Source organism: Dunckerocampus dactyliophorus, chromosome 13 (genome assembly GCF_027744805.1).
Source record: "Dunckerocampus dactyliophorus isolate RoL2022-P2 chromosome 13, RoL_Ddac_1.1, whole genome shotgun sequence".
NCBI lineage: Eukaryota > Metazoa > Chordata > Actinopteri > Syngnathiformes > Syngnathidae > Dunckerocampus > Dunckerocampus dactyliophorus.
In genome coordinates this window covers 3401365-3416400 of record NC_072831.1, presented here as the reverse complement: position 1 = coordinate 3416400, position 15036 = coordinate 3401365, and the positions used below count along the sequence as shown (strand labels likewise).

The 15036-nt window shown below is 40.1% G+C and overlaps 1 protein-coding gene across 1 annotated transcript; it reads left to right on the top strand.

Annotated features, from left to right (window-relative positions):
• The first annotated feature begins 231 nt into the window (after window positions 1-231).
• aprt (adenine phosphoribosyltransferase) lies at window positions 232-13753 on the top strand. Its single transcript, XM_054796665.1, has 5 exons — window positions 232-498; window positions 4789-4892; window positions 8672-8805; window positions 10452-10530; window positions 12986-13753. The coding sequence occupies exons 1-5, from the start codon at window positions 410-412 to the stop codon at window positions 13123-13125; spliced, it is 546 nt and encodes a 181-aa protein (XP_054652640.1). The 5' UTR covers window positions 232-409; the 3' UTR covers window positions 13126-13753.
• Window positions 13754-15036: the final 1283 nt, after the last annotated feature.

The window sequence follows — 15036 nt, the reverse complement described above, 5'->3', positions numbered from 1 at the left end:
TTTACCCAGGGGAAAAAAAGCCAATCCAAGATAAATTGTGTGACACTACACTTTTGAGTCTTAGCCATGTATTTACAATTACCAGTGTAATAAGTAGTTACGAACAACGTTTTTAAATTTGGTCAAATGTCAAATGTGGTCTTTTGGATTTTCTATTCGAGCAAGTAATCACTGCGCATTGTGCTGAGAACATCTGCACTGGATCCGGCCTACCAACATGGCGGCCAAACCCGCCCATAGCGTACTACGGAAGTAGTTGTGAAGTAGTGGTGAAGCTTTGTGAGTTTCGCTATATGGTCTTCGGTAAGGTTTCCAGGTTATTTCACGCTTTCCAAATTATTGACGTCCAATCAGGACATTACAACAAGGGACTTTACAAAGGGGCATTTGGATCCCGTGTTGCTGATAAATGGAAGGACTTTCAGAATCCAAACTCCAACTGCTTCGAAGACGAATTCATACATTCCCAGACTTTCCGAAGAGGGGCATCATGTTCAGGTAGGTAATCGTGCTGTTAACCACTGTTAACAATGTGTATGTATAAATATGCATACTGAAGACATTTCCCTAAAATAATGTTTGAAGCCCTAGGGCGGAGTGAGGAGTACATAATCGGGGAAGATGCAGATGTGTCAAGTGAAACAAAACCAAATACACATAGTGCTATTTTCGATAGGATGGGCTCGTACTTACTCACTCATGTACTCTTCTTACATGCAGTACTGCATGTGGTCCATACTTTATTGAACATTTGTTGAAGCTGTTTTAGTCACACTGGGAAGCCCGTAGTATATCCTAGTGTTGCGAATTCAAAATTTTCCTGGTAGCCGATATTTGGACATCATTCAGAAAACGAACCTTCTTATGGAATCACAGGAGTGCCAAAATTAAAAGGGAATACGTGTGGAAATACAAAGAGAATCAATAATACAAATATATACAAATGTGGAAATACAAAGAGAATCAATAATTTAAAAAATATACAAATGTAGTCATATTCTTTTTCTATTTTGTCATTGTTTTTTCTGTATTGTCTTTGTTTTTTTCCATTTTGGCGTCGCTTTTCCTGTTTTGTCTTTTCCATTTGCGTTTCGTCATTTAGTAATGACAAATGCAAAAGAATGACCCGCCCACAGCAAAGGCCACATTGTTGGCACAGTTTGGAGAAAAATGAAGTGTTACCCCATTGGAGCAGAGAAGAGGAGAAAGCAAACATAGACGCACAACGACAGCCAGATAAACTCCTGATCAAAATCTTAAGACCAGTTGAAAAATTGCTACAATTTGCATTTTGCACATTTGGATCTTAATGAGGTTTTAAGTAGAGCTACGATATGCAAAAACAAGAAGGGGGAGCGAGACAAAAAGATTTGGAACTTATAATTTAAACTAAACAGAAAAAAAACTGAAATAGGTTGCTTATCACCTGATCAAAAGTTTAAGACCACAGGGTATAAAAGCCAAAATCTGCTCAAAATGTAAATTTTCTGTCAGGCATTCACACTGTCATGCCCTCCAGATGGTAAAGCTAAGAAGCTTTCTCTTTTTTAACGTGGTGGGATTGTGGAGCTGCATAAGCAAGGCCTCTCGCAGCGTGCCATTGCTGCTAAGGTTGGGCACAGTAAGACAGTCATTCTACATTTTTTGAATGATCCTGAGCATTATAGAACAAAAAAGTCAAGTGGTAGACCCAAAAAAATCACACCTGCGCTGAGCCGGAGGATCCGATTGGCTGTCCATCAAGACACAGGACGGTCTTCCACCGACAAGGCCCTTACTGGTGCTGACTGCAGCGCAATAACCATCAGACGGCATCTGTGGGAAAAGGGTTTGAAAAACAAAAAAGAAGTCAAAGCCACAAAAGTGCCCGTTTAGACTTTGCCAGGGAGCATCAAACATGGGACATTGAAAGGCGGAAAAAAGTTTGATTCTCTGATGAGAAAAAATGTAACCTTGACGGTCCAGATGGCTTCCAAAGTTACTGGCATGACAAGGAGATCCCACCTGAGATGTTTTCTACCGGCACAGTGGAGGGGGGTCCGTCATGATCTGGGGTGCTTTTTCATTCAGTGGAACACTGGAGCTTCCCTTGTTTTAAGTCAAAGGTTTTGAAAACATTTGAAACCTTTTTACTAGGGCTGTCAAAAATAACGTGTCAACAGCGGAAACTAATTTATTTAATTAATTACATTAAAATCTTGAGTGAAATTAACACATGCACATCATGTCAAGCCACACCTCTCTGTTATGACGGCAGACGGAAGCATAGTTTAGTGTCCCCACACAGTCGCACAGAGTCTGATGCTCTTTTATAATTTTATTCTGACATGAACACATCAATAGCAGTGGAATTCCAACACCATATATGTATGTCCAACTCACAAACACGTCTCTAGTCCTCCTCAGAACCACACTTCCTCATTGTCAGGAGAACCACGAGGTGGATTGTAAAAATCAAAACGTATTTATTATGCGTGTATGTGTTGTCTAAATAAACAGAAAGAAAAACAAAAGCAATATGTGAGTATATAACTTAAATGTTTCAGGTCATCAAACAAATTTAAATATTGGTCAATACAACACAACTGAACACAAAATGAGGTTTTAAATGAAGTTTTTATCATCAAGGGAGAAAAAAATCCAAACCTACATGGCCCTGTGTGAGAAAATGATACCCCCCCCACCCCCATTAAAATAGATCTGGCGAAAACAAGGAATAGTGTTGAACCTTCCCAGGAGTGGCCGGCCAACCAAAATTACCCAAAGAGCGCAGCGACGACTCATGGAGGAGGTCACACAAGACCCCACAACAACATCCAAAGAACTGCAGGCCTCACTTGCCTCTGTGAAGGTCAATGTTCATGACTCCACCACACTGGACAAAAACGAGTTCCAAGACGAAAACCACTGCTGAACAAAAAAAACATGAAGGCTCGTCTCATTTTTCCTTAACATCTTGATAATCCCCAAGACCTTTGGGAAAATACTCTGTGGTCTAATGAGACAGAAGTTTAAATTTTTGGAAGGTGTGTGTCCCATTACATCTGGTGTAAAAGTAATGCTGCATTTCAGAAAAAGAACATCATACCAACAGTAAAATATGGTGGTGGTAGTGTGATGGTTTGGGGCTGTTTTGCTGCTTCTGGACCTGGAAGACTTGCTGTGATAAATGGAAGCATGAATTCTGCTGAAGGAGAATGTCCGGCCATCTGTTGGTGACCTCAAGCTGAAAGCAACTTGGGTTCTGCAGCAGGACAATGATCCAAAACACACCAGCAAGTCCACCTCTGAATGGATGAAGACTTTGGAGTGGCCTAGTCTAAGTCCTGACCTGAATCCTATTGAGATGCTGTGGCATGACCTTAAAAAGGCGCTTCATGCTGGAAAACCCTCCAATGTGGCTGAATGACAATAATTCTGCAAAGATGAGTGGGCCAAAATTCTCCCACAGCGCTGTAAGAGACTCATTGCAAGTTATCACTAACCCTTGATTGCAGTTGTTGCTGCTAAGGGTGGCACAACCAGATGTTAGGTTTAATTTGATTAAAATTTTTAGTAATTTGATAGCCCTAGCTTTTACATGTGCATCTAAAATTTTCAGTGTGATGAACAAGTGCATCTTCTTTAGTTTTTATGTGCATTCACACAAACAGTATTGGAAAAATGATGATGTGCACTTTATTTATTACAATTTATGATGCCGATGCTTTTTCGGTCAAGTTTTTTTTCACAGCTTACCATTTTTGGTGTTGTTGGGCTGACCAGGACATGACGTAATGCCGTGACGTTTGTTTCCTGTAACACAGAGCTAGTGGATTTGCCGCTCATACGCGCACATTCATTCAGGCCATTCACACAAGCACCTGCTGGCTAGCTTCCACTGTACATCAACACTCACCATTCATTCAACTTGATGCGATACACCAGCATTCTAGACATCGGATTCATTCATTGACTTTGTGCAAGAAAATGGAACATACCACAAACTAGGGATGTCCCAATCCAATCTCCAGGGTCGGGACAGCGTTCGTAACTCTGGGCCACACTCCCAACACAGTGGGTGCGGTAATGCGCCTCAAAGCTGGTTGCCACTCGAATTCCCAAAAGCCTAAAAATATTGTTGGTCATGCTGTGTAATAAATTCAGCAATATTTTGGTTGCCTTATTTTAATGCTTTGAAGAGCTATTTTCCTAACCATATTCAATTCCATCGAGGGAAAGGCTTCTTGAGACGTCATCTGTACTTCTTTGAAGAAGGTTCAGATGACAGAAGTACAGATGACGTCTCAAGAAGCCTTTCCCTCGATGGACAACTCCTCTACGACTGAGAGCCTACACAGACGCATATTCAATTCCATAAATTCATGTTTGCAACAAAAGCTTTTAAAAAAAAAAAAAAAAAAAAAAAAAAAAGGATCGTAACGGACGGGATCGGATCGGCAAGACTATAAAAAAAAAATTGGATTGGAAGGCAAAAAATGTGGATCGGGACATCCCTACCACAAACATAAGTTGCTGTCTAAATGAGTTTGGAGCGCGTCCTGACCTGGATCACCTGCACCCCAAAGCGACTAAAATGGTAGGGTAGGTAGGTACGTAGTCACTACAACTGATATATCCTGTCCGAGTCTGCAACCTAATTGGTACTGTTGAAAGATTGCTTTTATCTCACTTATTTGTCATGATCGAAACAGACAAGGTTTGATTCATCAGAGGTTCCAAAATGACTTGACTTGGACATGTGTTGCTGTAATTAAAGTGGCATGTAAGTTTTTTGTGTGTTCACAGAGATATATGCCCCATCCTGAAGGATCCAACTGCTTTGACGGCTGTTATTGACCTGTTTGAAGAGCATGTGAAAATCAATCAGTGGGAGGTGGATCTGATTGTAGGTAAGAAACATAAAAATTAGGGCTGCCAAAAATAGCGCGTTAACAGCAGTAACTAATTTATTTCATTAATTACGCTAAAAAATGTTTTTGCGTAATTAACGCATACGCCTTATGGCAAGCCACATCTCACTGTTATGACAACAGACAGCAGCACAGTGTGTAGTCACTACACATTTGCGAGATGCATTCCGGGACACTCCGAACATCACAAGAATGTCTTTATTATGCGTTTAATTTTATAAACAGAAATACAAAGAAAAACAATAAGTGGATATTCTTATCACTCACTTTGTAACTCTAAGTGCGGAAGTACAATTTGCTGCATTTGAGTGTGCTCGGAAATCCCATAAAATACACTCACAATGTGAATTCAACTTAAATGACGTGGTGTGTTTGAACGCCACCCCTCATTGCTCATAATAACACGGTTAAATTGTGATTCAAATGTTCTGCTACTATTAAAGAAAGTAGTGTAACGTAAATAGATTTTTGTATGACGTGTGGTATCTTTTAGCTGGATTGAAATTTTCAGTGCATTTGGAGCTGTAATACATGCAAATATATACTGTATAATCCATTTATCTTTCTTTCAATAAAATACAGTCAAAATTGGCATATTTCAGACATAATTTGAAATGTTGATTAATCATGACTAATTCATTTGAAACCCATGATTAATCTGATTAAAAAATTGTATCATTTGACAGTACTAATAAAAATATAATCTGATATGCCTCTTTGTAGCATTCAGTTACATTTCTAAGTGGTCCAGTCAAAGAAAAGTCAGCCTCTTCAAACCAAGATTGTGAACATTGTAAGCTATTATAAGCTGCAAATGTGTTGTCAAGTGAAATAGAAATCATACATTATCATTCTTTAGTGGTAAGTACTTACTTGGGGTGTCACAAGATCTCGTCACACAATTAAAGCATGAGGAGATTGCCTAATTCATGTACTGCATGCAAGTGTGCGCCTCCTTTTACTGCCCAAACCAAATCCTAAACTCATTTTCACCGTGGGCCACATCGCAATTATGGTTATCTTCACAGGGCCACTTTTTATAATTCTATTTCAGAAATTCGTTCATTAATTATTACATACATTTTTTATTAATAAGTAATAAAAAAAATTGTCATTTTAAATTGGTAGTAATGTTAATGTTGTTTGTACTTTATTATTTTATTTATTGTAAATGTAACGGTAAATGTTTATTAAATTATTGTAAAAATATGTTTTAAATATTACATTTTTTATTTTATTGTAAAAATATTTTGTATATATTACAATTTTTACTTATTTAAATATATTTATATTAAGTAAAAACAAAATTACATTACAGCATACAGCATAGAGTACAGATAAAAATGCAATAATATAAATAGAATTTTACAATACTATAAAAGTAAAATAATGAAAAATATTGCTTGAAAAGTAGACAATCAATATTAATAACTAAATTACAAAGTATATAGAATTTTTTTTATTTTTTTTTAAATAATAGTAAAATAAGTGTCCTTTTGACATGCATTATTTCAAGGCTTTTGCGGGCCACATAAAATGATATGGCGGGCCAAATCCGGCCCCCGGGCCTTGAGTTTGACACCCGTTTGCTAGGGAATAACCTTTCACGGGTTCACCTTTGATAGTATTTGACCCATAGACTGCATGATTTGGCCATTATAACATTGTTGTGTATTCATTCATCTTCATCTCCCACTCTGTCACTATTTTCATACATACTCGCATACATATATGCACATACATGAAACATGTCAGTTGTGAATGTGTAACCCTGACAACACGCATACCCAGGTACACATGGTACTGGCAGAACAAATGTGGAGTGATGAGATTAAGAATGTGGGATATCTGACATCACTTTTTACTAGCAAAGATGTGACTGTGACTGTGACCACATTCATTTGCTGAGGAATTTCCCTCACCTTCGGGTGCAAAGTGCACGTTTGGATTGCACTATTTAACGTAAATAATTAATCATGGCAAGCTATACCAGCCCCTTTTACTAATTTTTATCTCATTGATCATTTATTCAGTCAGCATTGTTAATAATTTATACCTGATTCCCTTACAAAAAACAAGGGGAATTTAGGAAACTTCACCTGCACTGTCCAGTATCCAGGTATTTATTATTTATTATTTATTATGGCTAAAAAGTTACTGAATCGTTTCGGATCGTATTGTTCTAAATGAAACTATATCGTCCTTGAATCTTATCGGTAAACACGAATCGTGATACGAATGGAATCGTTATTAAAACGAATCATTAAACCCCTACTAATTACTGTATGTCTTGTCTTCCAAACACTATTTGTGTGTGGTTGTTTAATGGACGTAAACACACAGTGTGTCCAGCCTTATGATGGTGATACTATCACAAGGGTTTCCTAGCTTGCCAGCTGATTTTGAGCAGCTCACCAAAGGGTCAAATCTTCATATGATTTTTAATATAACTGTTCAATTCAGACTTTATATAATGACAAATGAGCACAAAATAACAAAAAGTCGATGGCCACACTGTTTGAGTGGAGATGTGTTTGGTAAATAAAGTAGTGTACAACTGAAATGTTGCCAGTCATAAATAAAAGACAAATAGTGGACAGATCTAATAGTGATGAAAGTTGGACACCCCTGCAACCTGGACACTGAATTTATTCTCTTTTAACTTGAGCACCTCACATTTGTATTTTATAAAGATATTTATTTCATTCTGTTCATTTTGTTATCTTGAACTAAAAAAGAATGATTGAACATGTATTTGTATTACTTCAAAACATCAAATTAAATTCCAGTTTGTGTCAAATAGTACAAAAATCCTTGAACTCAGATAAAGGCACAAAAAAGAGACAATCCACCCAAACGTTTTCAATAATTGCCGTCCGAGCTCACTCATGGATTATCGGAATCGGCAGCATAAAACCCTGATCGGAGCATCCCTGTTTAAGACTACTTTATTTACTCGTACAAAATGTTCACCCTTAATTTTGATGCTCATTTCATTTGGCTGAGCGCCAGCTTTCAAGCACTGGCAATCACCGGTTTCGTTTCATAACACGACTCATACATAGAAAAGATCCGCGTTGACAATTTGCAGAAATGGCTTCTTAATTCAGCACTGTTGCTTGTCGCAATTTTGTGACTTTGGCGCTTGAAGGGTTAAGTTGGAATATTTTGGTTATCCTGGCTCAACTTATCCGTGATCTGGTTGCACACAAGTGGGATATGTCAGGACCACATCATCTGTCAATAGGAGAGATGAGATCCTAAGGCCCCTAAACAGGCCTCCCTCAACGCCTTGGCTGGAAATTCTGTCCATAAAAATTACGAACAGAATCCGTGACAAAGGGCACTGATTTATTTCCGCAACTGTGTTGATAGAAAAAGCAATTTTTATCTTTCAAACCGTTTTCAGTGTAAACATTCAGTCAGCCTTCAGTCGTGGACCGTGGAACCACCAGAAATTACCAGACAATATTTAAAAAAATAAGTGATGTAATGGTAGCAAACCGATGAAATTTGAATTGTGAGGTAATTCATCCATTGGCACCTCCAGATCTAACATGTTTGTCTTGTTGAGTATATATTCAGACCTCTACTTTTTACTTGTACTTGAGTAAAATTTTATCAGAGTAACTGTATTTTTACTTGGGTGAAATATTGTAGTACTCTATGTCTGTCATTATCGTATCATTAACGTTTATCATTGTGTGTGCCTGTGTTTGTGTCTGCGTGCACGTATGCATTTGTGCTTGACTGAATAGGTTTGGATGCTCGCGGTTTCCTTTTTGGGCCTCTTCTTGCTCAGCGTCTGAGCGTTGGTTTTGTCATGGTCAGGAAGAAAGGAAAACTGCCAGGAGCTACTGTGTCTGTGGCTTATGACTTGGAGTACGGCAAGGTAATGAACAGAAACACACACACACACACACACACACACACACACAGCAGAGCTTACAGTCCACTTTTTTGTCCTCCAAATTGTCATGTAATTGGAAAGACATAAAAATAAATAAATAATTGCATTACTTTCCGAGGCTACTTTTGTGTTTAAAGCATTATGGTATGTTAAGCCATGAACATGAACACCATGAGGTTACCATGGCAACGCATATCCTGGGCTAGCTTGTCCTGGCTCCATTGGTGCTGTTCTGCTTGTAAATGCCACCTAACACCCTTTGGGGTCAATTGTATGTGTGACTGTGTGCGACACTTTAAACCAGGGAGGGGTGCCCATTACGTCGATCGCGAGCTACTCGTCGTTCGCACAGGTAGCGTAAACGTCTGTTGTAGATGTCACGTGACATCAGTCAGCTGACATTATGTTCCCCTCCTGCTTTTCTTTTGTTCTCGAGGCAAAGATGAAGTGGTGGACCGACGTCTCAAACTACACATGGATATGTAACTTCCATCTTTATTATTCACATTACGGATAAACTGAGCGGTAAGATGCACAAACAAATAACAAAAGTTATCCGTTCATTTGTAGCGGAAATAGGCAGACACGGCAGGCTAGATTCCTCGGCAGATATGTGTTTGTTTCGATAGATACTTTATTAATCTTCTAGAAAAATTCACATTTTCAGCAGCGCTGCAAAAATGTCATCATGAACGTAATCATTTAATCACAAAATAAAACCGACAAGACATGAGAGAAAAATAAGAAAAAATAAAGACGGAATTCCCTCATCATTAAAAAAAAAAAAAAAAAAAAGATCAGTTAACCGATAATTAACTCCGTGAATCACCACCATATCATGGTGGACGGGTCTGAGTGCCCGAGTGATCCTAGGAGCTATGTTGTCTGGGGCTATATGGTAGGTTCTCCCAAGGCGAACAAGTCCTCGGTGACGGGCCAGACCAAGAGTGGGATACCGGGGCCTCACTCTGGAGTCAGACCTGGGGGAGGGGGCCAAAGAAGCCCCACCCCCCACCACCTGCGGGGAAAAGCATAAGGGTCCGATGCAATGTGTTTTGGGTGGCTGTCAAGGGTGGGCACCTGGGCGACTTGGTCTTCAAACATCATTTCTGGGCGCAGTCAAGGCGTCGAGGGAGTCCAGTTCGGTGGCCTTAGGATCTCGTCTCTGCCATTTACAGACAATGTGGTCCTATCCGTAATGTAACTTATTAAGCATGTCAAAAACAAACCATAGCTACCATTTATCAGTGCTCTTGTACTCTTGATCGCGAGTACAACACCAGAGAGGATGCCGACTGCTGCCATTTGCCATTGACCCAAAAACACCCCCGTTAACGCTCAAGGTCATACTCATGGAAGATTTCAATGCTAAGTAGGCATGGACCACCTGGTATGGAGTAAAGTCATTGGCCAGCACAAAGGGGGGGGAAAGAGGGCTCACTAACAGACACATCCACACCAACTGCGTCATGCGTGGTGCTGACTGCTCGACTGGCCACCTTAGGTCAGAACCCATCTCCTCATGAGTATTCAAACCCATGGTCCGAGGACAGCTCTAAAACAAACCGTTTTGCAGTTTTAAAAGGTTGTCTTCAAAAACTGCATGATTTATTGTGCTGTTGTTCCAGGCCGAAGCAGAGATCCAGGAGGACGCAGTGATTCCAGGGCAAAAAGTAGTGATTCTTGACGACCTTCTGGCGACTGGAGGTGAAAAAAAATGCAACTTTTTTTCTCCAATAAATAGACTGAAAATAATACCCTAAGTAAAAGTACACACATTCTAAAAGTTAAAAAAATAAATAAAATAAAATAATGCAAGTAGTTCGGAAAAGGCACGTAAAGTAGATCGCAGTAGATTAGTTGAATGTTTATGCTAAAACAACTACGGTACACTTCACAAAATGCTTACATTGTGGAACCAGTAAGTAGTGAATTTCCAAAATAGACACTAATATCACATGTTGTGATAGAAGTCTTATGCAGCCATTCTGTTTTTATCTGACAAATCCTAAGTAAGTTTGATCAAATGTAGAATTACTACAGCTTCTGCTTGGACATTAATGCTGTGGCAGCTGTTGAACTCCAATTCAAAAAGACAAGCCACATGTCACGACCAAACAGGTGATGTTGGGAACACAGAGGCCAGTTTGGATCGCAAGGTTTTGTGCATAAACCACTTAAAGTACGGTTCCAATCCTGCCTTGTGCTCTGCCACTTCCATATTTTGTGTACAGTCACTGCTACATCGCTCCCTCACTGTATTGCATTTTTTCCCAAAATTAATTAGTTAAGAAATGATGGCTGTTTTGTGGTTGACTATTGCCTATTATTAGGCAAAAAATATTGAAAGACAAGTCATATGTAGTATTCTGGTCACTAGGCATCAGTAATGTTACATTGATGAGGCATTGCCTTACATTACATTACCTTAACTTTCAGCCATGGATGCAGTGTTTGACATGACAATGAAAAAAGTTGTCCTCTAATTCCATGTGGAAGTGGTACGTTTTTTGCTTCTGACTTTGTCTTTCTTCCCCACTCCATTTCAGATTCATTCCTAAGTTTAAAATAAATACATTTTTTATGCTAACTAGTTTGATCGGTAGATTGCTATATTTAAAGTGGCGACTGTCTCTTGTGTCACTTCAGAGGTTGCGTAGCCTGCTTATAAGCGTTGGGCAATGTGGGGTAAACAAAGCTACCAGTAGTGTCGGAGTGCATGTCTATGTATGCCAGCTTCATATCAGTCAAGTGACATCATAGTGAGGATGGATGGTAGGCTGATTTTTATTTTTTTATGCCATGTGATCGACCCACATCACATTTGAGATACAACAACCACCACATACTTTCTCACTGCTAGTGTGTGAGTTATGTCTTATCGCTTTCCATGGCTACGGTAATACGAGTGTAAAGGCGAGTATAAAAGGTTATTTCTGGGGACACTCCGATCGATCCGCCACCGATCAGTATCAGCCGATTTCTGTGAAAAAGCATGTGATTGGCTTATGCCGATAAAAGCCGATCACCTCTGGCCCGTACTATTGTGGCCAGCAGCAAGCAATCCCTATCTCCCGCCCACTCACTGCTCAGGCGTGCCAAACCCAAAACAAGCATGTCTGCCGTGTGGAAGTTACCTGCCGATTGTGAAAGTGATATAAATTTTGCACCCTGCAAAATATGCCATGAAAAATATCTCACCGGGAGGATGAGGAGTAAAATACGACTAAAGGAGCAATGTGTTTTAACAAGAATACAAAAACGCTACAGCAGAACGGCGCCAGGACAAAGAGCCACAGCCAGAGGAGTGAAATATGCGTGAGTCACTTAATTTGTGTCCAACCTATTAGGTTGATCATTCAAATTCAAACGAAATTTGAACTTTGAGTGTTTAAACAAGAGAGAAATGTGAGAAAAGTATACGGTGTATGGTGAGGGGTTTTACAGCCTTAAAGCATATATAATATAAAGTGTATATAATATAATATAATATAATAATTGTAAAAAAATAAAGTTGGCTATTTCACTTATTGTGGGCTATTTTGGGAACCAATCCCCTGGATGTCCTGCTAGACCTCCACCAATGTGCTCTCAATCGAAAGCCTCCTTAAAGAAGGCGTCTCATCCTCTGTACGTTTCACCAGTGATATGTGATATACAAGTAAGTCAAACATGTTTTTGTCTAAATTAAGGTGATTTTATGCTTCTTTTTTACATACCAGTAACTTTCATATCATATATAATTCAGCCGTGTGACCGGTATCGGATGATTTCAGTCCTGGATGATGGGTATTGGAATTGGCAACATAAAACCCTGATTGGGATAGGGATGCACCGATCAGGTTTTTATGCCGACTACCCATGAGTGAAATCGGCCGGTGCCGATCATACATGAGGCTTTTCCCCGCTACCGTTCACGTAGATTAAGTTGATGAGCGAAGGGGATCGGTGTTTAAAAGCAAGTATCGGGATATATCACGGAAATGGGCCGATACTGATCAGAGCACCCCTAATAAATAAATAAATATATTATATGTATTATACACACACACACATTATATGCATGATAATGCACAGCCCCTGATCTTTGTGTTCAGCTCATAAAAGACCAAAGCAAAAACAAAAGTGTTGAGTGTAAATTTGGATTGTATTTGTTCTACAGGTACCCTGTTTGCAGCTTGTGAGCTTATGAAGAAACAAGGTGCACAGATTCAAGGCTGCATGGTCATTATAGAGCTGACAGAACTGAAAGGTCTGGACCGACTGAGACCACACAGTGTATTCTCTCTGGTTCAGTACTGAGGATCAACTTGCACATCATTCAGTTTTGAGCACACACTTTATACCACACCAAAGTAAAAGCAACCTTCTTAAGGTCTGTGATCAGTGGAGCTGCCAGGAATTCTGGGCTCCCCCTGCAAGCAGCTGTTGTCACACCTCTTGGAATTGTCCTGTCTATAATATTACTCTCATGGACTTTCAAATTTCATTTGTTTGAAATGCATTTTGGTGACATAATATTTGTGGGCTAACAAATTGTTGTAAAACATATTTTCCTATTGTAGCAAATGCTATGGGACAAATTTAATTTCTTAACATAGCAGCATAGTATAGGCCTAGTGTGTGTGTGGCTTTGGTGTGAGAGAGGAGGATGCTGAAGACAGGGTTAGATGAAGGCAATTGATTCGCTGTGGCGACCCCTGAAGGGAAAAGCCCAAAGGGGAAGATAGTATAGGCCTAGAATATTGCATATTGCAGGTACACAGAGTCTGAGTGTTTACAGATTCTCTGCAAAGTATAATTCATTTTAGTTGTGGCCAAGGCCTGTATTAGAAAATTGTGTCTTCCACATGCCTCTAAAAGTGTATTTTAGGTCATCTACTCATTTCATCTTGTGGTTGTACTCTTTAATAAAGCTCAAATATGATTGTGTAATTGTTTGGTTTGGTTGTTCATAGAAGTGTCCCCAGCTCTACTAGTTTATCCAGTGTAAAAAAATGAAGTGTGGAGCATATGATCCCTTGAAGAACTAACTAACTTAAACAGTAATGAACAAAGTCAATGAAATTAGTTTCTCTACAGGAAACTCATCTCCAGGAGGAGGATTAAAAAAAAAGTCAGCGATGGCATAGCAGTGTTTTTCTTCACCATTTACCTCTCATGCCAAGGGAGTGATGACTCGTTTTCTTTCGTGTCATTAAGTATACAGCTCAGTAGTGTTCAGCCATGTCCTCGACTCGGGTCCCACATTGAACAGGCCAGCTTCTTGACGGGTGTTTTTGGAGCGGGGACAGGTGGTTATAATGTGGTCTGTAGTCTGCTCAGGTGACTAATTCACATGCAGCTTGGTCTGCCAGGCCCCATTTCCTCAGTGATGCTTTGAAGCGTCCAATCACCATTTGCAGGCGGCTCAGCAGTGTCCACTACTGATGGGGCAGATCATCTTTGATGCCGACTCCTGGGTCCTGGATGTAGCGATGGATACGTGTGGACCCTGCCGACTCCCACTCCTGCTCCCAGGAGGTCCTCAGTGATGGAAATAACAGCTCTTGTACCACCTTATTGTAAGGACGGCAGGATTTGAGTCTGTTTGGGGGCAACGCTGTCGTGTCTCTGGGCAAGGGTAGCAGCCTCCTGTCAGAGGCCAGGCGGGGGGGCTATTCCCGCCAGCACTGGCAGGTGGAACCATGGGAGTGGGCTTAAGACCGCCCTTTATGGTCCAAAGGGCGTTGCTTTTAACAAAGTCAATATTCTTGATATTGGGGCTCCTACACCAGACTGGAGCACCCCCTATTCAGCTGCAGAGAAGACCAGGGCTTGCTTGCTTTTCGGTTAACAACCACATTTTTTGTGAAAATGTTGCCTTGGCTTGCGTTCGCCCGCTTGTTTAGTGTCTAAAATACAATCCTGTTTGTTTACGCCGGCATCTTGGATCACGTGCACAAAATTTTGCAATACACTAGGTTCCCGACTTCCGCACGTTGGCCAACACAGGAACAGCCTGGAGATCGGGAAGACCTGGGTTCGATTCTCCCTTGGACATCTCTGTGTGGAGTTTGCATGTTCTCCCCGTGTGCGCGTGGGTTTTCTCCGGGTACTCCGGCTTCCTCCCACATTCCCAAAAACATGCAGGTGAGGTTAATTGGAGACTCTAAATTGTCCATAGGTATGAATGTAAGTGTGAATGCTTGTTTGTCTATATGTGCCCTGCCA

Bases quoted from the DNA above. Each gene is read 5' to 3' on its own strand.
- aprt (XM_054796665.1), top strand. From the start codon at position 410: ATGGAAGGACTTTCAGAATCCAAACTCCAACTGCTTCGAAGACGAATT. The intron at 4,893-8,671 runs GTAAGAAACATA...TTGACTGAATAG, and splicing joins GGAGGTGGATCTGATTGTAG to GTTTGGATGCTCGCGGTTTC. The intron at 10,531-12,985 runs GTGAAAAAAAAT...TTTGTTCTACAG, and splicing joins CGACCTTCTGGCGACTGGAG to GTACCCTGTTTGCAGCTTGT.